Source organism: Odocoileus virginianus, chromosome 27 (genome assembly GCF_023699985.2).
Source record: "Odocoileus virginianus isolate 20LAN1187 ecotype Illinois chromosome 27, Ovbor_1.2, whole genome shotgun sequence".
Taxonomy (NCBI): Eukaryota; Metazoa; Chordata; class Mammalia; order Artiodactyla; family Cervidae; genus Odocoileus; species Odocoileus virginianus.
In genome coordinates, this window is record NC_069700.1 from 5649516 (window position 1) to 5675091 (window position 25576).

The 25576-nt window shown below is 44.1% G+C and overlaps 1 protein-coding gene across 2 annotated transcripts in view; it reads right to left on the reverse strand.

Annotated features, from left to right (window-relative positions):
* Positions 1 to 251: 251 nt before the first annotated feature.
* The window catches only part of ADTRP (androgen dependent TFPI regulating protein), a 90357-nt gene continuing 65032 nt past the window's right edge, over positions 252 to 25576 (reverse strand). The window contains exon 6 of one of the 2 annotated variants that reach the window (XM_070457031.1): positions 252 to 832. In XM_070457031.1, the coding sequence (XP_070313132.1) occupies positions 747 to 832 (86 nt within the window). In that variant the 3' untranslated portion in view covers positions 252 to 746. Of the gene's footprint in view, positions 833 to 21522; positions 25450 to 25576 lie in introns of those variants that run through there. The other variant, XM_070457032.1, reaches the window with a different exon arrangement.

Sequence of the window (25576 nt, forward strand, 5' to 3'; positions counted from 1 at the left end):
CTCAGCGACCCCATGGACTGCAGCCCACCAGGCTCCTCCATTCATGGGATTTTCCAGGCAAGAGTACTGGAGTAGAGTGCCATTGCCTTCTCTGGATAATGGTCTTAGTTGAATGTAATTCAAACTGTGAATAAATTCATTGTCACCCATGATCAAAGTGAAGTAACATCCTTCCATCTAAAGATGGTCTTCCCCAAATATTGACTATTGCACACTGTCTAGTCAATTGAAGAATTACTGAGACTTTAAGGTCGAAGGGCTTTTAGAAATCACATTTTCTCACTTATTTTCACACAGTAGAAAATTGAGGCCTCTATTAGGTTAAATCATATCTCCAAAAGGATGGTGATATTCAATATTGGATTGGTGATATCCAAAATTGGATATATTGGACTCAACATATCCAATAAATTAAATTACCAACAGGATGGCGGCAGGGTCTAAATTAGCACAGAGGTTTCCCAGTAACTTTATTGTTACTCACTGCATGTGGTGTACATGTGGATTGTTGTTTTGCTGTTGGTTAGCTGCTAAGTCGTGTTGGACTCTTCTGCAGCCCCATAGGCTGCAGTGCACCAGGCTTCCCTGTCCTTCACCATCTCCCAGAGCTTACTCAAACTCATGTCCATCGAGTGATGCCATCCAACCATCTCATCCCGTCTTCCCCTTCTCCTCCTGCCTCCAGTCTTTCCCAGCATCAGGGTCTTTTCCAATTAGTCAGTTCTTCACATCAGGTGGCCAAAGTACTAGAGCTTCAGCTTCAGCAGCAGTCCTTCCAATGGATATTCTGGGTTCATTTCCTTTAGGGTTGGCTGGTTTGATCTCCTTGCTCCTTAATAGATGTGGTTAAATATGTTATTATGTGTTCAGACACATTTGAATATATTTTTTAAAAATTGCTCTCATCTACACATTTAGGTTTTTTTTCATTCACAGACATGAATTCAAAGACCTATTAAATATATTTATATTTAATATAAAATATAAATATATTTTATATATTTTACAAATAATATAAAATATAAAATATTAAAAATATTAAATATAAAGACCTATTATATATCCTTAGACAATAAAATTTTGTTACATGTAGAGTATCAGACTAAATTTTTGAGGACCTTAACTCTTTTATCTTTCTAAATCCTGCCTTTCAGAAGCTGCTTTGGTAACCTTTCACTATGATGATGAAGGAGACAACATGATCAGCTTGACACAAGCCCAATTTCTCTTTGAGAATCCTGCCCAAGGAGGGTTCCTTGAACACAGGGTGGTCTCTGAACTGTGAAAGGGTGAACAGGAAGCAAAAAACACACATCGGAGGAGGGCTGGTGAAACTACAGGGCTTTGGCAGTGATCTCTCTAGCTCCTGCGTGGTCTTTTCTGGAGACCTTTGTCTCTTGAATATTCACCTTTGAAACCTGCTCTCAATTGCTGCTTATAAAAATAGTAGTTATGTCACAGGTGCATGTCCTTCTCTCTGACATCAAACAGACAGCTCATGTTCTTTGTTGGCATTGTTTCCGGTGGCTGAAGACCAGCCTCCCTTAGCAGGCGTGGGCTCATTAGTCAAAACTCTCCATCTTTAATTTTCATTTCTTATTTCCATCAGAACTTGTAGCATCAATGGTCAAATCATTTATTTTCATGAATGTTTACATTTGCTACTGTTTTTTCCGTTTGTCTTTGAGAAAAGCACTGTCAAAGGTTTGGATGTCATGTTCCTGTTAACTCTCTGCTTATGCTTAAGTTGCTCAGTTGGGTCCGACTCTTTGCCACCCTTTGGACCATAGCCCACCAGGCTACTTGGTCCATGGGATTTTTCAGGTAAAGAATACAAGTGGATTGCCATATCCTCCTCCAGGGGATCTTCCCAACCCAGGAGTAGAACCTGCACCTCCTGTGTATTAACTCTGTGGCTGTAGCCAAATCCCCTGACTCCTCAGAGTCTTATTTTTCCCCTCTATATAATTAGAAATTTTATGCCTGATCTGCTGCTCCAATAAGGTGAAGTGGGAGGGTTCTTGTCATTTTTTGCTAAGTATGATGAACAGAATGCAGAGATGGACCCAGAGATTCCCACCCCTGATTTGCATACCCTGTGTAACCCTCTCTCCTTGAGTGTGGGTGACACCTGTGAATATGATGAGGTTTTACTCCCGTGAACTTTTTTTTTAGTTCTATTTCAGCTTTATTCTTTTCAATTAGAAAATAATCACTCTTTGTGATGAGTAAAGACTTTTTAATAGCTACAGTAAGAACGCAGACTTTAGCTCTCATACTAACCAGTATGGAGGATCTCTCTCCCTGTCCCCAAGTTGTTTTTTTTTAATCTTCCTTTAAAAAATATTTTCAGTTTTTAAATTAATTTTTGTTGTACTGTAGTTGCTTTGGCTTTCCCAGTAGTTCAGCTATAAAGATTTTGCCTGCAGTGCAGGAAGTAGAGGAGACTGGGGTTCAATCCCTGGGTGGGGAAGATCCCTTGGAGGAGGGCATGGCAACCCGCTCTAGTATTCTTGCCCAGAGGATCCCATGGACAGAGGAGCCTGGCGGGCTACAGTCCATGAACTTGAAAAGAGTCAGACACGACTGAAGTGACTTAGCACACATAGATGCGTTATGATGTTGTGTTAGTTTCACCCATAGAGTGAAATAAATCAGCCACACACATATATATATATATATATATTACCTCCCTTTTGAACTTGCTTCCCATTAAGGTCACCACAGTGCTTTAAGTAAACAAAGGGAGATTTTCCTGGGTGGACTTAACCTAAGCCAGTGAACTCTTAAAAGAGAGCTGCTGCTGCTGCTAAGTCACTTCAGTCGTGTCTGACTCTGTTCGACCCCATAGACGGCAGCCCTCCAGGCTCCTCCGTCCCTGGGATTCTCCAGGCAAGAACACTGGAGTGGGTTGCCATTTCCTTCTCCAATGCGTGAAAGTGAAAAGTGAAGTGAAGTCGCTCAGTCGTGTCCAACTCTTAGTGACCCCGTGGACTGCAGCCTACTAGGCTCCTCCATCCATGGGATTCTCCAGGCAAGAGTACTGGAGTGGGTTGCCATTGCCTTCTCTGAAAAGAGAGCTGAGGCCTCCCTGAAGGAAAATATGAAGCCTGAGATACCCTGATGGTCCTGAAGAAGCCAGCAGTCTGACTGTGAACTTCCCACGAGGGATGGACCTGTGGCCATGGCCAGAACTTGAGTGTGGCCTCTAAGAGCTGAGAATGGCTCCCAGCAGACAGCTAGCAAGAAATCAGGGGCCCCAGACACACAACTGTAATTGGGCTAGTGTGTGCCTCAGACACACAGCCTGAATTGTGCTACCTGTGGGGGCTGGGAAACAGACTCTTCCCCAGTTGGCTCTCCAGATAAGAATGCAGCTGGCTGCCACCTTGATTACACCCTTATGAGACCCTGAATGGAAAGTCCAGCTAAGGCGATGCCAGAATCCTCAGCCCATAGAAACTGTGAGATAATCAGTTTGTATCATTTCACACTGATAAGTCTGTGGTAATTGATTATGCAGCAGTAGGAACTAATACACTCAGTACTGAACACTAAGAGGTGAGGGTAAAGGATGTGGAGACTGCTTTTCTTATCCCTCTAGCAGCTGGGGCACCAGCTTGGCCGATCAGATGTGTCCACCTGGAACTCTAAGTCTGGAGGGAGGGATACAAAGACTCGGGTGCTTTTAGAGGTCAGCCCCAGAGAATGGCAGCAATGGTGGTAGAATCCCAGTGTTGGCATAGTCTGGTGAAGAGTCTGACAAATTTCCACTGTGATTAGTCAGGAATCATGTCTGTTATTTGCCTCCAAGTTTATTGTAGATTATTATAGATCATATATGTAAAAGTGCTTTGTAAACTTTGGCAAACTGTATAAGCATAACTATCATTTGAATTATTTCTCTGGTGTCACTTTCCTTCAGGCTCATATGTTTGACCTTTGTCTCTATCCAAGCTGTTATAATTCTTGGTGTCAGTTTTCATGCTGCCATTCCAGTGAACAAAGTTACCTTTATTCTTAAAAAATAGAAGTAATGTGGAAGTCTGTGTGAAGATGAGATTATTAGCAAAAAAAAAAAAAAGAGTCAGAACATTTAGGAAGTCATAAAGAGGGACTGTTTCCTGGGAATTTGTAGGGCTTAAACTTAGGTTTAAGGACACGCTTTTAGTTACACTCAAAGATCAAACAGCAATCTCTGCCTGCCTGGAACCATTTAGAAAACAAGTGTCTGCTACTGTGAGGGTCTCCAGGGAAGATGCTTCCTTGACCATTTTTCTGAATGGATTTGAGTCTAGTGAGCATATGTTCCAGTTGATTGAAAATCACATCTTCACTTGCAATGAACCACACATCTGTACATATCCTCACAGATTTCCTGTATCCCTGCTGCTGAAAGGTACAGACTGAGGAATAAATGCAATGGAAAATACCATCTTTGAAAAGAAATGATTGAAAAGCATGGTTTAAAAAAAAAAAACACTGCATATATCAGCGCCACCTCAGAGGGTAGGAGTTTGGGCAGCTAATCACACACAGTCCTTGCAGCTATGCTCTTAGATTAACATGTTAGGATTTGGAGGCTATAAAAGTTTGAAAGAACTTGATGGCAGACCTATTTCTTTTGACTGTCTATACCCAGGATCATTGGGTTAGTTTACATATGGGCCACTGGGGCTCCGGGAAACTTTTATGCAGAAAGTCCCCTGAAGTTAAAGGGAAAATACTATAACCCTGACTTTCTACACTCATGGCATTAGCATCTAGTTACCAGCAAGGAGAAATGAGGTTTTTGCCTCTGACTCATGGCCAGAGAGCTCTGGTGAACTACTAGTCCTACTAGGGGCTAGAGGCCGTCAGAGAAAAAAGAGTTCTCTTTAGAGCACAGGGAACATGGCAGGAAGAAGAGGAGCGGGGCTGTCGCATGGTGCTTTGCTGAATAGCTTCCCCCGTGAAACAACCAGAGGACTTCATTTACGTTCCTGAATAGAGAAAAAGCCACCAACACCACCTCATAGAGAAAGCTGTAAAAGTGAGTAAACATGGCAACCCAGGGTAGCAGTTTACCTGTAACCCTTGGAACAGAAATGCTGATTGGACCAGAAAGCCAGCAGCCAGGTGATAATCAGTGGCAGGGGGTGGGGAGGGGTGGGGACAGAGCGCATTGGTGGTAAAAGCAGCAGCTGCAGGAAAAGCAGAGCAAAAACAGGAAGCCTGCCCTCTGACCTCCACGGCGTCAGACTCGGACTGAGGTGGCTGACAGGCTTAGACGGTCAGTGTGGCGACTGCCCCAGGCCTGGCCATGTTTATCCCCGAGGAACCTGTCACCCTGAGGTTCCTTATCTTGATTTAACATTAATGGTAACCCCCAGCATGGGAGGAGGCAAAGGGTGACAAGGGAATTTGGTAGTGCTTTTCTCTTTTAAAAATTTTTTTTAAAACACTTTGACCGACTTGGGTCCTACTTGCGGCACGTGGTTCTCCCCAGTTGTGGTGTGCAGGCTCCGTGGGGCCTGGGCTTTGTGTAGTTTGCAGCACACAGGCTCTCTAGGTGAGGCATTCGGGCTCAGTAGTTGCAGCAAACGCGTCTACTTGCCCCAAGGGCATGTGGGATCTTCGTTCCCCGGCCAGGGATCAAACCCGTGTCCCCTGCACTGGACGGTGGATCCCCAACCATTGGACTACCAGGGAAGTCCTCATCAACTGAATTTTTCACTTATGTCTTTGTATTTTTCATTTCTAGATGTCCTTCTTGGTTCTTTTTCAAATCTGCTAGGTCATTTTTTCAAGTTCCTATTTACTGTAGATTTTATCTTTATTTTTTGAAACATAGGTGTTTCATAACTTGCCTCTGATTATTCTGGGATCTGAAGTCTTTCAGGGTCTGTTTATATAGTTTAGTACTTTTATTTTCCTGATGTTTCTTTCTCATCGTGACTTCTTTTCTTGTGACTTGATTGTCATTGACTTCTCAGTGTTCCTTGTCCGTTAGACATAGTTTTTGGTGATTCCTGTGAGTTGGGGAAAGGAGCCGTTCTCCAGACAGTCTTGTCTTTGCCTTTCCAGACATTTATGGGCACTACAGAACTCTGGGAAATTGTGAGGACGGAGGAACCTGGCATGCTACGGTCCATGGGGGTCACAAAGTTGGACACAACTTAGTGACTGAACAACAACTATTCTCTGTAACCAGTTCAAACTAAAGTCATGCCTTGAAGTTTTCTGGACCACTCTGGGTTTTGAATTTACTCTATAAATTCTCAGGGGGCTGGTCTCTGGGTAGAACTATTGGAGGACAGATTTTGTGTGTATATGTGTTTGTTTCCCTTCTTTGCTCTATTAAGACATTTGTGTCTTTGGAATGTTGGATTTTGGTGGGTTTTTTTTTTTTTGGAAGTTGGGAATGAGAAGTAGGTAGTTTTACTTCTGATTCACCTCTGTCCTGTGGCGCGTTCTTCCTTCGGGATTCTAGGTTAATAGAGGTGGTATGTAATATTGGCCTTTCAACCTGGGTGGATCCTAAGCTTTGACTGGTCTCTTTTACTTCGTCAAGTCTTCAAAACAGTAAAACCAGTCCCCACATATATCCTCAGGGCAAAGGCCTTGGTTGTTTTTCTTGCCTTTCTGGGGTTTTAGATTCTCTTAGAACTTGATCTGGTAATTCTTCATTATCTTATCATTCCTTTGATGCTTTTAAAAGAGACTGGAAAAATTTACAAACTTTTAGGAAAATTAGTTTTTAAATCTTTATCAGGGGGGTGATGCAAATGGCCCATCCCTGTATTCTTAGAAAAGGAGGAAAATTAAATTTGGAATGTTTTTTATAGTCTCTTTTTCACCATTTTCTGAGTATAGAAGCATTCCCCTAAACTGGTAAATTTCACTATGTTTACATAGTGAATTTTAAAAATTCTTCATGGAAAGAAAGAAAAGAAAAAAAACCACACACACAAAGGCCAGTAGAAACTCAACAAATGGAGAGAAGTATTTGAAACTCATACAAGGAGCTTAGACTCAAAGGAAAAGACTGATTTCTTAAAATACTTGGAGTTCTACATTATTATTGATTGATATGTAATAAATTACTTCAAAACTTAACAGCTTAGAGCAGACATTTATTATCTCTCAGTTCCTAAGGATCTGGGATCTGAGAGCAGCTTTCTGGGTGGTTCTGGATCAGGGTTTCTCATGATGAGACTGCAGTCAAGCTGTCAGTGGGGACCACAGCCTCATCTAAAAGCTCAGCTGGGCCTAGAGGACCCACCTCTAAGGTCATTCATGTGACTCTTGTCAGGAAACCCAGGTTCCTCACTGGCTGCCTGCTGGAGGCCTGAGTTCCTCAACCCTGGCCTTCTCCATCAGCAGTTGGCTGAGAGGGCAGCTGGTTTCTGCCAGAGTAAGGAACTCAAAAGAGTAGACCACCAAAAGAGAATCACAACAGCTTTTACAGCTGATCTTGAAATGACATACCATCACTCCTGCCATATTGTAGTGGTTCCCTGAGACCAACCCTGGTAAGAAATGAGAGAGGATTACACAAGGATGTGAATATCACGAGGTGGGGTTCACCTGGGGTCAACCTTGAAGCTGTCTGCTCTAAGCGCCTACAGTTCACTAAGGAAAAAAACCCTCAAAACAGAAAAATGGAGAAAAGATACAAGTCTGTTCATAGAAATACATTATATTACACAAACTAAAATATATCTTAAACATAAAAAGACGCTCAACCTCACTCAAAATAAGGATAATGTAAATTAAAACTATATTGAGATACTGTTTCTACCCATAAGATTGTATAACCCACTGTATTGTTGAGAATTTGGGGAAACAGGGTCTTATGTCTTGTCAGTGAGTGTAGACATTGGTAAAATGTCTTTGAAGAGTAATTTGGCAATAACTCAGTAGTTTAAAAGAAAAACACATTTCGTTCAATTCAACACTTCCACTTCTAGGAATTTTTCCTAAATATATTCTGGCACATATGCAAAATGATGTCTGTATGAAGATCTTTACTGCAGCGTCAACTTATAGTAGCAAAAGATTGGAAAACCATCTGAATTTCCATCAATAGGGAACTGATTACATAAGTTATGGTAGTACACATATAGGAGAATTCTATTAATCTCTTAAAAAAGAATAAGGCAGCCCTCTTTACACATATTGAAGATTTTCTCCAGAATGTGTGGAAGATGTGAAAGCAAGGTGCAGAACACAATGTCACTACTTGTGATAAAATATGTATATGCAAAAAAATGTATATGCTTGTACATGAATATTGTATCTGTAGAATCACATGGAAGAGATTGGGATTGTCGTTTGCTTTCATAGAGGGAAACTCGGTAGTTAGGGAACTAAGGGTATGAAAGAGACCTACTTTTTATGCATTCTCATTGTACTTTTTGAACTTTATAATATGTACATGATTTAATCACTCCTAAGTAATTAAAATATTAAAAAATATATATAGGAATAACCTCAAATCATGGTGCCCTGAGCTAGGCTGGGCTCAACAGAAACAAAGAGAAGTGGAATTGCAGGACCTGATGAGTAATTGGAAAGGCGAGGGGAATAAGGAAGTGTCCAGGATGCTGCTCACATTCCTGCTGCAGGCGCCCAAGTGAGCAGAAAAAGAGAACACCGAAGAGTTTATCTCGTAGAGGAAAATACGTGTATTTGATAAGATGATTATGTTTTATGGGAAAATCACAGTTTAAAAAAACTAAAGCCTATTATTTTCTGTTAGTTCAGTTCCGTCGCTCAGCGTGTCCGATTCTTTGCGACCCCATGGGCTGCAGCACGCCAGGCCTCCCTGTCCATCACCAACTCCCAGAGCTTACTCAAACTCATGTCCATTGAGTCGGTGATGCCATCCAACCATCTCATCCTCTGCCATCCCCTTCTCCTCCTGCCTACAATCTTTCTCAGCATCAGGGTCTTTTCAAATGAGTCAGCTCTTCGCCAAAGGACTGAAGCTTCAGCTTCAGCATTAGTCCTTCAAATGAATATTCAGGACTGATTTCCTTTAGGATGGACTGGTTGGATCTCTTGCAGTCCAAGGGACTCTCATGAGTCTTCTCCAATACCACAGTTCAAAAGCATCAAGTCTTTGGCACTCAGCTTTCCTTATAGTCCAACTGTCACATTCATACATGACTACTGGAAAAACCATAGCTTTGACTAGACAGACCTTTGTTGACAAAGTAATGTCTCTGCTTTTTAATATGCTGTCTAGGTTGGTCATAACTTTTCTTCCAAGGAGTAAGCGTCTTTTAATTTCATGGCTTCAGTCACCATCTGCAGTGATTTTGGAGCCCCCCAAAATAAGGTCTCTCACTGTTTCCATTGTTTCCCCATCGATATGCCATGAAGTGATGGGACTGGATGCCATGATCTTTGTTTTCTGAATGTTGAATTTTAAGCCAACTTTTTTACTCTCTTTCACTTTCATCAAGAGGCTCTTTAGTTTTTCTTCACTTTCTGCCATAAGGGTGGAGTCATCTGCACATCTGAGGTTATTGATATTTCTCCCAGAAATCTTGATTCCAGCTTGTGCTTCATACAGCCTGGAATTTCACATGATATACTCTGCATATAAGTTAAATAAGCAGGGTGACATTATATAGCCTTGACGTACTCCTTTCCCTATTTGGAACCAATCTATTGTTCCATGTCCAATTCTAACTAAATCTGAATACAGATTTTCAGGAGGCAGGTCAGCTGGTCTCATAACCCCATCTCTTGAAGAATTTTCCACAGTTTGTTGTGATCCACACAGTCAAAGGCTTTGGCATAGTCAATGAGGCAGAAGTAGATGTTCTTCTGGAAATTTCTTGCTTTTTCAATGGTCCAGTGGATGTTGGAAATTTGACCTCTGGTTTCTCTGCCTTTTCTAAATCCAGCTTGAACATCTGGGACTTCATAGTTCACATACTGTTGAAGCCTGACTTGGAGAATTTTGAGTATTATTTTGCTAGCGTGTGAGATGGGTGAAATTGTGCAGTAGTTTGAACATTCTTTGGTATTGCCTTTCTTTGGGATTGGAATGAAAACTGACCTTTTCCAGTCCTGTGGCCACTGTTGGTTTGTCCAAATTTGCTGGCATATTCAGTGCAGCACTTTCACAGCATCAACTTTTAGGATTTGAAATAGCTCAACTGGAATTCCATGACCTCCACTAGCTTTGTTCACAGTGAAGCTTCCTAAGGCCCACTTGACTTCGCATTCCAGGATGTCTGGCTCTAGGTGAGTAATCATACCATCATGGTTATCTGGGTCATGAAGATCTTTTTTGTATAGCTCTTCTGTGTATTCTTGCCACCTCTTCTTAATATCTTCTTCTGTTCGGTCCATACAGTCTCTGTCCTTTATTGGACCCATCTTTGCATGAAATGTTCCCTTGGTATCTCTAATTTTCTTGAAGAGATCTCTAGTCTTTCCCATTCTATTGTTTTCTCTATTTCCTTGCATTGATTACTGAGGAAGGCTTTCTTATCTCTCCTTGATCTTCTTTGGAACTCTGCATTCAAATGGGTATATCTCTCTCCTTTTCTCCTTTGCCTTTCACTTCTCTTTTCTCAGCTATTTGTAAGGTCTTCTCAGACAACCAATTTGCCTTTTTGCATTTCTTTTTCTTGGGGATGGTCTTCATTACTGCCTCCTGTACAATGTCATGAACTTCCATCCATAGTTCTTCAGGCACTCTTCTACCAGATCAAATCCCTTGAGTCTACTTGTCACTTTGACTGTATAATTGTAAGGGATTTGATTTAGGTCATACCTGAATGGTCTAGTGGTTTTCCCTACTTTCTTCAATTTCAGTCTGATTTTGGCAATAAAGAGTTCATGATCTGAGCCACAGTCAGCTCCCAGTCTTTTTTTTTTTGCTGACTGTATAGAGCTTTTCCATCTTTGGCTGCAAAGAATATAATCTATCTGATTTCGGTATTGACTGTCTGGTGATGTCCATGTGTAGAGTTTTCTCTTGTGTTGCTGGAAGAGGTTGTTTGCTATGACCAGTGCGTTCTCTTGGCAAAACTCTGTTAGTCTTTGCCCTGCTTTATTCTGTACTTCAAGGCCAAATTTGCCTGTTACTTGAGGTATCTCTTGACTTCTCACTTTTGCATTCTAGTTCTATAATGAAAAGGACATCTTTTTTGGGTGTTAGTTCTAGAAGGTCTTGTAGCTCTTCATAGAACCATTCAACCTCAGCTTCTTCAGCATTACTGGTCGGGGCATAGACTTGGATTACTGTGATGTTGAATGGTTTGACTTGGAAACGAACAGAGATAATTTTTTTGTTTTTGAGATTGCATCCAAGTACTGCATTTCAGACTCTTTTGTTGGCTGTGAGGGCTACTCCATTTCTTCTAAGGGATTCTTGTGCACAGTAGTAGATATAATGGTCATCTGAGTTAAATTCACCCATTCCAGTCCATCTTAGTTCACTGATTCCTAAGATGTTGATGTTCACTCTTGCCATCTCTGTTTGACCACTTTCAATTTGCCTTGATTCATGGACCTAACATTCTGGGTTCCTATGCAGCATTGCTCTTTATAGCATGGAATTTTACTTTCATCATCAGTCACACCCACAACTGGGTATTGTTTCTGCTTTGGCTCCATCTCTTCATTCTTTCTGGAGTTATTTTTCCACTGATCTCCAGTAGCATATTGAGCACCTACTGACCTAGGGAGTTCATATTTCAGTGTCCCATCTTTTTGCCTTTTCCCACTGTTCATGGGGTTCTTAAGGTAAGAATACTGAAGTGGTTTGCCATTCCCTTCTCCAATGGACCACATTTTGTCGGAACTCTTTACCATGACCCGTCTGTCACGGGTGGCCATACATGGCATGGCTCATAATTTCATTGAGTTAAACAAGGCTGTGGTCCATGTGATCAGTTCGATTAGTTTTCTGTGATTGTGGTTTTCATACTCTCTGCCCTCTGATGGATAAGAGGCTTATGGAAATTTCCTGTTGAGAGAGACTAAATGAGGGGTCAACTGGGTTTTGTTCTGATGGGCGGGGCCATGCTCAGTAAATCTTGAATCCAATTTTCTGTTCATGGGCAGGGCTGTGTTCCCTCCCTGTCATTTGACCTGAGGCCAAACATAACTTTGTTGTTTTTGTTCAATGGCTCAATCAAATCTGATACTTTGTGACCCCATGGACTATAGCAAGCCAGACTTCCTGGTCCTTCACCATCTCCTGTGCTCACACACATGTCCATTGAGTCAGCGATGCTATCCAACCATCTTATCCTCTGTTGCCGTCTTCTCCTTTAGGCCTAAGAAGATAAAAATGTCCAGGGACTTCCCTGGTCGTCCAGTGGTTAAGAATCCACCTTGGAATGCAGACAACATGGGTTTGATCCCTGGTCCAGGAAATAAGATTCCACATGCCAGGGGCCAGCCGGAGCCTTGGTTGTTATTATTTTCTGTACTGTTCAATAAGCTCCTTGCAGTTAGGGATTATATTTTAAATTTCCTTGTATCTCTTGTAGTATATCATGTGGTGTCTGACTTGCTATAGATGCTCAATAGATATGTTAGACAAATGTCTGAAAATTAATTTCTTAAAATGTTTTTTATCTTTTCAGAAGGATTAAATATCTGCCCAGGTATTTGCAGAGTGAGAGCATCAGATAAGTTGAAAATAAAATACCTCATCATCTCTTTATTGGAGGGGGAGGGGACACAGGTAGAGAAACGATGAAGTTCATGCAGCAAGTTGCTAATGAGAATAACTCATAGGACTTTCAAAACATAAGAGAATTTAGTATCTCCAAGAACAGGGAAGAGTGAATTTAGCCACCAGAGGGCTCTCATCATTACATTTAATTGCAAGCCTAGAACTATTCATGAGATAGACAAAAGTGCATCTGAAGACCAGAGGAGGATGCACGGTTTCCCACTCCATTAGCTGGACACGACCACTGCAAAGACATCCTGCCAAGTTGTCTTATTACAAGATGAGAGAAGTGAAACTAGCCAAAGTGCTTTAAACCCTCTGCCTCTGAATGTCCAGGACGGCCTCGTTGCCTTTTGTTAGTTGAAAAGTGATTTTATCTCTAACGCCCTATGATAATGCAAGGGCCACTTCGGAGGTATCCCCCTGTGTTGCGTGGAAGGAAGAGGAGAGTTACAATGGGGCTTGAAGTGGTGATGTTCGCTAAAATTTCAGTCCTTTGTCAAGACTTAGAGGAGTCTAAAACTAGGATTGCTGGGTTGGCATTTACAGTTTTCATTGCCTTCTCTGATTTTTATATTGTTGGATCATTTGTAATGGTCTCTTATTTGTATTTTTCAGTCAGGGAATGATCGGGACCCTTTTGTTGATTTTGTGAAAGTGTGCAGGTTATAAGTTAGTGTCCCTCCCATTAAAATGTTCTGACCCCTGGTGCCCCCATTATTAACCCCTCATTGGATTAATAGAGCCTTTGAGTTAAGAGAGCAGAGAAGGAAATGGAAGTTTATTGGGGGCCACACACTGGGCTGTGTTCTAGTTTCATTATTAAAGTCCATCCCTAAAGTAACTCTAACACAAAATAAGTATTGCTCTCTCAATTTATACAGGAGGAAACCCAGATCTGAAAGATTGAATGAGTCACCCAAGATGGTAAATGCTGTGGGCTCACTGAATTTGCTTACCTGTGAAGTTCATCATCTTTCAGACCAGCCTCAATAGTATGAGCTTGCGTGCGTGTGTGTGTGCTAAGTCGCTTCAGTTTGTGTCCGACTCTGCATTCCTCTGGACTGTAGCTCACCAGGCTCCCCTGTCTATAAGGTTCTCCCGGCAAGAATACTGGAGTGGGTTGCTATGCCCTTACCTCGTGTTTTCTTTATCCCCTGGCTACCCAAGGATTCGTCTCCCCAGACCATTTAGGAGTCTTTGAAAGTGCACCTCGTTGGTGGAGCAGTGTGTTCAGTAGCCCCTGCAATGAGCTCCTGCAATGCCTGCTGAGTATGTGGTGTGATGGCAGCTGCGGTGCCACCACAAGGCCCCTCTGCACGTTCAGTAGGAAAGGGAGGGATGCTGCCCCCCCAGCCCTCCATCATCCACCATGCAGGGGGCCATGATGAGACCCTTGCAGAGCTTCTGCAATAACTGCCATGGTGTGGCCACAGCTACTCTTCTCATCTCGGGCTTCCCTGTGGCTCAGCTGGTAAAGAATCTGCCTGCAATGTGGGAGACCTGGGTTTGATCCCTGGGTTGGGAAGATCCCCTGGAGAAGGGAAGGGCTACCCAATCCAGTGTTCGGGCCTGGAGAATTCCATAGACTGTATGGTCCATGGGGTCACAAAGAGTCAGACACGACTGAGAAACTTTCACTTTCCCTTCATTCTTCTCATCTCAGATACTAATGGCCTCTGACTGTGGAATGGTCTGCAGGTAAAGCACAGGTGGGGCTGACGAGGCACCAGAGTGATTGTAACATACTGATCATTTGTGTTGAACTTGTGTAAGAATGAGCTTTGCCTCCAGAAGGAAAGCAGGAGAACACATGCTTATGGATTTTTCCTGACCTCTTTACTCCTTTACTCAATGGACATGAATTTGTGTAAACTCCAGGAGTTGGTGATGGACAGGGAGGCCTGGCGTGCTGCAATTCATGGGGTCGCACAGAGTCGGACATGACTGAGTGGCTGAACTGAACTGTGTAAGAATGGGCTTTGCCCCCAGAAAGAGGGCAGGAGAACATATGCTGTGGATCTGTCCTGACCACTCTACTCCTTCTGACCCAGTGCACTGGGAAGCAGTGCCACATGAACAGAGGTAGGGTGAGGTTGGTTATAAAATCTGTAGCCATGGGGGGCAGTGGCTTTTAGCACCTCAGTCGGGAAGTCACACCCAAGACCCCATGAGCACCACTAGCACGTGTGAAGATGTGCCAAGGATGAATCTCTGCGGTCCACACCCAGCCCCTTGCAGCCGGCCCCTAAAGCAGAGAACTTTGAAACACTAAGGCCTGTTATGGTCATGTGTGGAACAGTCTCAGAATTCAATTTTCAAAGCAACATTCATGCATTAGGTTTTTTTCTGAAATCTGTTCTACTGAATGAACTCATCCGAGGAAGGACAGACTGTTGTTTCCTTGATTGGATGATGTGGGATTTGAGGAGACTCTTGAATGAAGAGAGGAGAGAGAATTTGTCAAACCGAAGCTGAGGGCTTATTATAGGCCTGTGAGTCACAGGGGCTGCAGGCGTCATCAGAGGTGGGTGAGTGAATGAGGGGCAGGCATGGAGCGGGGCCTGGGAAGGGGGGGCACAGACAGGGAGGGACGAAGTGAGGCCGGGGAGGGGAAGAGAGAGGAGTGTGTTAGCCAGGGATCTCCAGAGATGCAGAACCAATGGTGGGGGTGTGCGGGGGTGGATGTGACTGTGTCTGGGTGTGTGTCTGTGTGTGTGTGTGTGTGTGTCTGGGTGTGTGTCTGGGTGGGTGGGTGGGTATGTGTGTCTCTGGGAGGGTGGGTGGGTGGAGAGAGAAAGAGAGAGAGAGGTTTCATTGAGGTTGGCTCAGCTGTCATGGAGGTTGGCAGGTCCAAAATCTGCAGGGTGGGCCTGCAGGCTGGAGATCCAGGCGAGCCAGTGCTGCGGTTCAGATCTAAAGCCTGATTGCCGGCTGAGTTCCCGACGGGAGCCTCCACGGGCTTCTAGCCGTCAGGCTTTGTCTCTGCTAGGGAACCACACTGAGATCTACAAGGCAGTTGTGAAAAGACCCCACCAGAAAGTTCTGGAGAGGACCCACTCAGAGGCTGGCCCTGCGCTCTGCCGAGTCACCTCCGATACTGCATCCAAACGGAGCAGACCATCAATGAAGCCTCCCGATCTGCCAGGAACTAGGACGGCAGGGCCTCAGAAGGCAGCGAGGACAGAAGGCGGGGGCTCTCCCAAGTGATGTTTAAAGCAATCAAAACCTACTATATTCAATTAGGCCTCAGCTGCTGCCACTTCCAAATAATATTCAAACAGAATTCCCGTACATCCGTGCTTCCAACTTTGGCTGCCCGTTGGAATGACCTAGAAGTGCTTTTAAAATTCCCAATGTCTAATCCAAAGCCTAGAACAATTTGGAATTTCTGGAGGAGGGATCTGGACAAAAGTATTTTTATAAGCTTCCCAGGTGACTCCAAATATGCAGGCAAGACTGAAAAGCTCTTCTGCATACAGCTCCAGTAGCTCTCTGCACTACAGTTGACCTTGAGTAACACAAATCTGAACTGCACACGTCCACTTTTACATGGATTTCTTTTTTTTTCTGTAGTGAATGCCATAGTACCGCATGATCTGCGGTTGGTTAAATCTATGGGTGTGGAATTGTGAGCACAGAGGAACCTCGGATACAGAAGGCTGACTATGCAAGATACACAGATTCTCCACTGTGTGTGGGGTTGTCACTCTTAACCCCTGCATTGTTCAAGGGTCAGCTGTATTTCCTTCTCCACCTCCCCACATTGTATGAGGCTCCCTACAATGTCCATGTGAGCCATTTGCATGGCCATTTGAGCTGCTCGGGCTCTGAAAAGAGAGTTTTCCACCATAATGTGATTTTCCTGGGGCCTGTACCTTCCCAAGTCGTATCAGAGGGCATAAAATGATCTTGAGGAGTCAGCAGGAAGGACTGATCATGAAGGAAAGACATCATGAAGGAAACAGAAGCAAGATTTGGTAGAAGTTACATGGTGTAAAGAAAAGGAGGCATCCGAGCTGACCAGACTGGGCTTGAGCTGCATTTTTCTGGGGTAACTTTCTTTCTTGGTCATATTTGTCAACCTCACTGAGCCTGTTTCTTTATCCTTAACATTGGGATAATAATGTCTGCCCTTCAGACAGGGAAGGACTAGAGAGATCAGTTTAGTTCAGTTGCTCAGTCATGTCCGACTCTTAGTGACCCCATGGACTGCAGCACGCCAGGCTTCCCTGTCCATCACCAACTCCCGGAGTTTACTCAAACTCATGTCCATCGTGTCAGTGATGCCGTCCAACCATCTCATCCTCTGTCGTCCCCTTCTCCTCCCACCTTCAACCTTTCCCAGAATCAGGATCTTTTCCAATGAGTCGATTCTTCACATCAGGTAGCCAAAGTATTGGAGTTTCAGCTTCAGCATCAGTCCTTCAAATGAATATTCAGGTTTGATTTCCATTAGGATGGACTGGTTGGATCTCCTTGCTGTCCAAGGGACTCTCAAGAGTCTTCTCCAACACCACAGTTCAAAAGCATCAATAGACTAGATGATAATGCATAGTAAATGGCCATTTTTATAGTGAGCACTCAATAGATGTATAAACTATTGGTGACTGCTTGGCTTAAGACAGACAAGAGAGAGAAATTAAAAGCTAAAATTTGATGTCCAATGACTTGTGCCCCTCAGTTCTCTCATTTGTAAAACAGGGATAACGTGTTGGGTTGAACAGCATCCCTCCAATATTAATGTGCACTTGGCAGTTCACAATGTGACCTTATTAGGAAATAGGGTCTTTGTAGATGTGACCAGTTAAGTGTCTCAAAATGGAATCATCCTGGACTTAGGGTGAGCCCTAAAACCAATGACTGCTGTCTTTACACAAGAAACGAGAGGGAAATTTGGACCCAGATTCCAGATTTCCTCTAAGGTAAGAGACACAAAGAGGCACAAAGTAGAATGCCACTTGAAGCTGGAAGAAGAGATTGGAGTGTTGTGGCCACAAGCCGAGGATCATCAAAAGCCCTCAGAAGGGGGAATTCTTCCCTGGAGCCTTCCGAGGGTGCGTGGTGCTGCTAACACCTTGATTTCAGACTGTTAGCCTCTGGGACTCGGAGTGGATATACTTCTGCTGTTTTTAGTCGGCCTGCTTTGTGGTCCTTTGTTATGGTAACCCTAGGAAACTAATTCAGTAAGTGATATAGTACTTCTGGGTTATGGCAACTGTAAATGAATCTATACTGTAAATACAATTAAAATTTGAAATGGTAGTTCAGTTCAGTTCAATTGCTCAGTCATGTCTGACTCTTTGCAACCCCATGGACTGCAGCATGCCAGGCCTCCCTGTCCATCACCAACTCCTGGAGCTTACTCAAACTCATGTCCATCGTGTTGGTGATGCCATCCAACTGTCTCATCCTCTGTCATCCCCTTCTTGTTTTAGCTAAATGTTAAGTAGGATTGTTTAGATACTGGATAAATGACCTATCTGATGACATTCTATGCTAGGGGCCGAGACCACTAGCCCTGGGAGGGTCTTCAAGGGTGACTGTGTGAGAGATGCACGAAATAATGAGTGATTCGTGTAGAGGGGGAAAGGGGAGAGGCAGGAAGGCAATAAGGAAATGTTGAATTGCTGCCTGCCCTGGGCACCTCCACCCAGCAACCGGGGGAGAGGGGCTTGCTGCCCTTGAATCTCAGGTGCACAAGCACAACTCTTGTAACACACACATAAACACATGCACACACAAACAGCTTAGACTTTGCTGGCTTTCAACCTCGGACATCTGGTTCTAGAGTTGTGATCTCAATCTCTGTCCCAACGCGCAGCTATAGAATGAGCACATAGCCTTTTCATTAAACCCACTAGAATGATAGCAAAGTCTCCCTTCATCATTAGTGATGCGACCACACAAGTAACCCCTATATTCATTCCATGCCTACGGTCTAATATGGACCCTGTAATATGGGTCTAAGGTGGGCCCAAGAGAGGTTCATTTGTAACTGGGAAGAATATTTTTCAACCCATCTTTTCTTTCCCTTAATGTGAGGTTTACCCACACTGATGAGCAAGGCAGCTATGACTGAACTGGGTGCAGATAGAGCTCTTGGCCTCTTCCTTTTGGTTTGGTGATATAAGGGCACTGGAAGTTCACGATGTCAGGAAGTCTGCAGAGGAAAATTCAGGCAGTGCCAACGCAATTTATTTCACAGTAAAAAGAGCTTTATTTAACCCCATGGTTTTAAAAATTGGCAAAGTTGCATTAATGCATGTACATAAAATGTCCAACGAGTACATTTTAGAATTTAGTTAGAAAACTTTTCAAATGGAATAAAACATGCCTAGATTGAGAGTTCTCAGAATCCTGTACCAGATTCCTGGCAAGGTAGAAGTCGTATAGTATTTGTTTTCCTAACTCTGCGTCATCTAACTTCATCATTTGAATCTTAATAAAATTAAGTGTTGAGTGAAAACAAATCCCCAAAGTGTAACCAAATATATTGGCTCAGGCCAGACTTAAGCCTCAGCGGAAGGTTTTGTAAGCTCTCGCAGTGGAAGTGTTTTTTCTCTTCTTCCTGTCAGCATCTCAGAGGAGCTGAGCCTGGCAGAGCAGCTGCTAACAGACTGAACTGGAAAAACAAGGCTTGGTTCTGTATCCCCAGGGGTGCAGCAAGATAAAAGGCTGCACACCCCAAACCCTAATGCAATGACGGCCACCACGTTCCTGTCCTCAGGCCACGGCGTGCACAAGGCCAGGCCCATACACTCAGTGTCCCTGGTGGCTCAGATGGTGAAGAATCTGCCTGCAGTGCGGATGACCTGGATTCAGTCCCTGGGTTGGGAAGATCTGGAGAAGGGAATGGCTACCCACTCCAGTAATCGTGCCTGGAGAATCCCACGGACGGAGGAGCCTGGCAGGCTACAGTCTGTGGAGTCGCAAGGAGCCGGACATGTCGACTGAGTGACTAACACCTTCACTTTCATACACATAGTAGGCACTTTATAATTACTCGTTCAGTGAGTGAATGAATCCAACAATATGATGGAGTACAGAGTTGTTCAACTTATTGGTTGCAGCCCTATTGCTATTGTATTAAGAAATTAATTGAATTATCACAAAATCTTTCGAATAATAGAAAATAATAAGATAGAAAATAAGTTGGTCTATCACACATATTAGAAGTCTGTTTTGTGTGTGTGTGTGTGTGTTTCGACTGGGTCATGCTGTAAAATGCATTTCTGAAGGCATCAGCATTGCTTCAGGACCCAGTGGGATCCCTTTTTGTCCTTTTGCTGTCTCCTCTCTTCTTAAGAATGTTGACAGTAACTTCTCTCCCCAGTCATAAAGCAAGTTTAAATTCTTGTAGTGCAGCCAGTTGGGCAAGACTGGAATCATCAAGTGTGGTAGGTCACAGCCGTGCTTCCTCAAAGGGATGCAGAGGTTTTCTGACCCATCAGTGGCTAAGATCACTGTCTATTCTATTTGGGGGTACTCCAACTATAGATTAGCTCTCGGAAGGAGGGGTGAGCATCACGGCACACATAGCTAGTCATTGCTTGGCAGCCACATGGTAAAACATTGTGGACTAGTAAGGTTTGTCCTCTGAGTCTGTAGCTGACTCTTTCTGTACCACTCCTTTTCTTACAATATCCCCATTTTTATTCTTCCAAGCATGCCTCTTGCCATATTAAAACTTACTTTTAAATCATCAAATATCCTTCATTGATACTTGGACATGGATGAGTGTAAGTCAATAGGTTACCTCTCTCTTAAGAAGTGAAAGTGTTAGTTGCTCAGTTGTATCTGACTCTTTGTGACCCCATGGCCTGTAGCCTGCCAGGCTCCTCTGTCCATGGAATTTTCCAGGCAAGAATACTGGAACGGGTTGCCATTTCCTTCTCCAGGGGATCTTCCTGACCCGGGGATCAAACATGGGTCTTCTGCATTGCAGGCAGATTCCTTACCATCTGAGCCACGAGGGAAGGCCTCATAAGTGTTTAAGTTCAATATGTCTCTCCATGTAAAATGAAAAGTTTTAATTTCTAGTGAAGGAGGTTTTTTTTCCATTGGCAAGATATTTGGGGTGGCAGAGTCCCCTTTCCGAGGTCCCTGAAAACTCATACCACGGAGTGACTGAAGAAGTCTTAGTTATGATGAAGTAAGAGTTAACTTAGACCAAGCCTCAATGACAGCGGGTATCATCTTTAAGGAAGAGGTAGGCAGGCACCTAAAGGAAAATAAATTCAGAGCTAAGCATGATTTATTTTCGATGCCCTCCCTCCCACCTTTTAAAGGTAAATCTCCCTGACTTGAATCCTAGTGTCCTATGGGCTCTCCTTGGGTTAATCAGTGTCATTCTGATAGCCCAATCTGGAGAGTCATCCGTATGCAATGTTTATTCTTCAGGCCTTCCCTCATCTTTCTTTTTGTTTCTTTATAAAAATTTACTCATCCTAAATCCCATTCTATCCATATGCCTTCCACTGCTGTATCATGTGAAAATTTGATCATCATTGTCAGGAAGATTCTGGGACTTAAGATGGAGAAAGTATCTTCAATGAAACAGTGAAACCCGTGCTGGGACTCTCAGCTTCTGGAAAAGGAGGAAGCTATTTGGTGATTCACCTGGAAAAGGAGGAAGCTATTTGGTGATTAGGCCTGTAAAATTTGGAAGTTATAAATAATCCTCAAGTGAGTCTGCATGTATTTTCAGTACTTTCTCGTGGTATAGTTAGGCATTACGGGGGAGACAGACAACTACCTGGGCTCCAGGAGTTTGCAGTTAAGCGAAGTGGAATGAGGAGAGAACCTTGGATGCCAAACGCTTGCATGCATCACTTTAAGTCATTTTATTTGATTGGGATTATCACATGATTTTAAGGAACCAAGACTCAGAAAAGTAAACTGTTTTCCCCAGGTTCTATATAAATACTGAGTGGTGGAGTCAGGATTTAAATTCAGGTCTGACCGGGTTCTGATGCTTCTGTTATTTTCAGCATTCCATCTTGTTATGGAAACAGAATCCAAGAGGGAGAGGTGAGAAGGAGAGCAGTAGAAGGCGGGGTGGGGCCTGCGGTGGGAGTTCAGAGGAAGAGCCCACTGCCCTGGACCGGCAAGAGAACACTTTCTGGAACTAAGTGACACTCAGAGAGAGTCGGAAGCCACGAAGGACAGCTTATTTGATAGAAGCCGGAAGAAGGGCGGTCTTTCCAGGTTTGCTGTTGTTCAGTGACTCAGCCATGCCCGACTCTTTGCGACCCCATGGACTGCAGCACGCCAGGCTTCCCTGTCCTTCACCATTCCCCAGAGTTTGCTCAAACGCGTGTCCATTGAGTCGACGATGCCATCCAACCTATCCAGGTAGGCTGGCCAAGAAAGGAAAGGCTTGCGAGTGGAAATAAAAGTGTGCTGAAGGACAAAATCCTGGAGGTCTGATTAAGGGAGCGAAAATGATTCCTGTGGTCTGCCTGCTCTTTCACTGCATCTTAATTCGGTTGAGGGTGGAGGAATCATCGCTAGAGACGCTTTCCCTCTAAGGGGCAGGAGTTCAGGAAGCTTAGCCTTCCACGCAGTCTTACCTGGAGCCACTGCCTCTGAGAAGGCGGCTCAGGATCCCCAGGAAAGGGCCTTTCTCAAGAGTCCCTGGTGACGCAAGAGGGGAGCGTCCGGGGAGCCAGGCCGAGGGAGCCAGGTACTTCTTCCTTCCTTTTCTGGAATCCAGGCCAGTTTCAATTTACATAACACAGCTTAATCCACAGAAACAGGAGCTGGAGGCAAGTTCTTTCCCTTTTTCTTTTTTTCTCTCGACACAGAAACCTTTATTTTCTCCCCACACCACAAACCGGTGCTGTTAAATAATATTGGATAATTGCACCTGTCGTCCTCCCCATATTGTGCTGGAGAAAAATAATTGCTGGTTTTCTGCTTTGCAGTTTAGCTGTGACTCCGTCATTTGACTCGGAGCATGTCATTTTCTCCCGTTTTAGACTGTGTACAGTCAAACTGTGTGAAAGGACTCTCAGATAGCGGCCCTGCGTGTGTGAGTGGGCGCGGGCCTCATTCAGCAATGATTTCTAATTTATACAGCATTGAAAATCCACTGCTATAAATAAACAGTTCTGGCTGGCTTTGCTGCCTACTCAAACGCTCTTATTAAAAAAAAAAAAAAGGAGCCATCAGCTACATGAGGATGGAAAATAAAGTCTGGATATGGACTCAGGTTTCTGACACCTGTGCCCTTGGGGTGGGGGCACCCAGACTTGGGATGGGCTCAGTGCTCAGCCAGGCAGCCTTCTGGGAGACTGGCCTCCTCACTCTTTCCTCAACCTCCCTTCCCCCACACCCCACACTCTCCACATGCCGGCCCCACGTGTTTGGGGATTACAGTATATGAAACTGACTTCCTGTAATGACAAGTATTGCAAGCAAGTAGGTGCAGAGGAGCCAAAAATAGCTTGAGAAACGAATGACCCATTCGCAGGGAGGATGGGGCTACTGTGTTGTTTAGGCAAACAAGGTAAGTCTTCTCCCCAGACTCAGAATTGGTGTCCCACATGAGATAGCAACTCCAGAATGTAAGCACAGGTTCGGACCAGTCCATGAGCCCGAGCCAGCTCTGGGAGGTGGTGAAGGACAGGGAAGCCTCGTGCGCTGCAGTCCACGGTCGCCAACAGTCGGACGCGACCGAACGACCGGACACCAGCCAAGATAAAATGAGGTCTTGGAGGTGAGAGTGGCTCTGAGTTGATGACACTGTACAAATATTATTGCCAGTTTTCTCATCGTTATCATTTCGTTTGTATTGTTCTCTAACCACTAAGGGTCTAACACAGCTTTATGTAGGCGGCTGATACTATCTCCCTTTCAATGAACATTTAATCAGTGATCATGACGGGTGTTCTGAAGCTTCTCCTTTCTTCAGCCACAGCAGCACCAAGGAAGTACTGTGTGATTACGTCTGTGCTCAGCGGGGAATGCTTGAGGTATTTCTAGGGCTGGAATAGCTACTGCCCGGTGGCCAGTCATGCAGCTAGCAGAGTTTAATTTGGTCCTGGGGACAGTGAAGTCACAAATAGAAATCTGCAGGCTCATCCCAGCCAGCAGCTTACTATGACTCTGAGAAATACGCAGCCCGAGTCAGTCGGGGGGTGTGGAGAATTTGGGTGATCTCCTGTGGGCTTCACCTTTGGAGAATTTCCACGACGACAACTGCGTCTGGGCCCCCGCTGAGTCCAGGTGTGTGCGCAGTCAAGAAGCAGCTGGTGCGGGGAAAGGAGGTGGTGTTCCCAGCTTCAGAGCCAAAGACTCGAGGCTCGTGTTTGTGTACCCGAAGGGGAGTGGAGACCCGGCAGGTCTCTCGGCGCCTCTCCTGGTCCTCCCCTGGACTCCCTGCCCTATCGGAACATTCTGCTCTCTTTCCCAAGTCTATCAGACCACCCTTGCTGTTCATTTTAACCGTTATTTCTCCTGTATCATGTTAGATTGGAAAACCCAAGTACAATTCACCCAACCCACATGGGTCTGATGGCGTTACCGATGGACTTGAAAATGTTTACCTGCCACTAATCATGTGTGTTCTTTATAAAAATGTGTCTGAAAATAAAGACCCAGAAAAATTCTCTAGGAAAATTAAAGCAGGTTTATGAACATTTTCGTTAATCAGCTGACGATCAGCTTTTTAAAACCATAACCTAACTCCGCCACGAGATGAGTCTGATGGCATCCCTGACTCAATCCCTGGACATGGGTCTGAGCAAACTCCTGGAGATGGTGAAGGACCGGGAGGCCTGACGTGCTGCAGTCCGTGGGGTCACAAAGAGTTGGACACGACTAAGCGACTGAGCAACAGTAACAGCTCGGCAAAGTGCTTCGTGCGGAAGCAGTCTCAGCAGTCCTCACAGTCACAGCACTTCCCATACAGATTATTTCCCAAGTAAAATGTACATTTATTTGATGAATCATTCAGTATTCCCATGTAAGAGATTCTAACTACATCCCTGTGTTCCGTGTTTACTTGCCCCAAATGCTTGCTCACAAAGGGACAGATTTCCCAATATTTTTATAACTTATTTTCTCATTGCCCCAGTTAATTTTTCTAGCAGCAGCCATCTTCCTACATTTCCATTTATGGAGGGGGGGAAAAATAAAGATGAGAAATCCATGAAAATAACTAGCTTATGACAGTGCTTCTTTTGAGGAAAATTGAAATTATTCAGAAATGGGCCAGAACTGGGAGTTGGCAGGTAGGTCTGGGAGATAAAAGTGGTTGTCTTGGTTCTGACACTAAAGTTTTGGCTGCATGAGGTTAACCTCCCATCCAGGTCCTCAGGATCCTTCTCTGTGAAGACTGTGGATGACCCTAAGTTCCTTTCTCCTTAAACATTCTCTGACACTGCATTTCTCTAAACATTCTCTGACACCGCATTTATACGAGTTTCTTTGACCTTTGGCAAGATGTTGACCACAGACCATCCTCCCCAGAGGTCAGACAGAGGTAACAAATTCTGAGAGAGCAGGAATTGTTTTGGGGTAAACATTCCAAAAAGCCTAAAGTCCTCAAATTAATCCCCTACCTTCATTACCCTCTGTTAAAATTTATATATCATTCCCTATCCTTTCTACTTTCCTACGTTGCTCTACCACCTCTCCCTACCAGGAAAAAACAAAAAAAAAGATGGGAAAAATTCTCATGTTTTCTTCCTTCTTAGTTCTTGGAAAACTGTCTGATCACTTCCTCTTCTTCCTCGGTTGCATTGTGTCACCTGCGCAAACGAGAACAGAAAGGGATCTTAGCCTTCAGGGCTTCCCTAATGGGTATTCTCCTGTGGGCAGACATCCGCCCTGACCTGGGACAGTGCAGAGTTGAGGAAACTTTTCCACAGGTGAGAT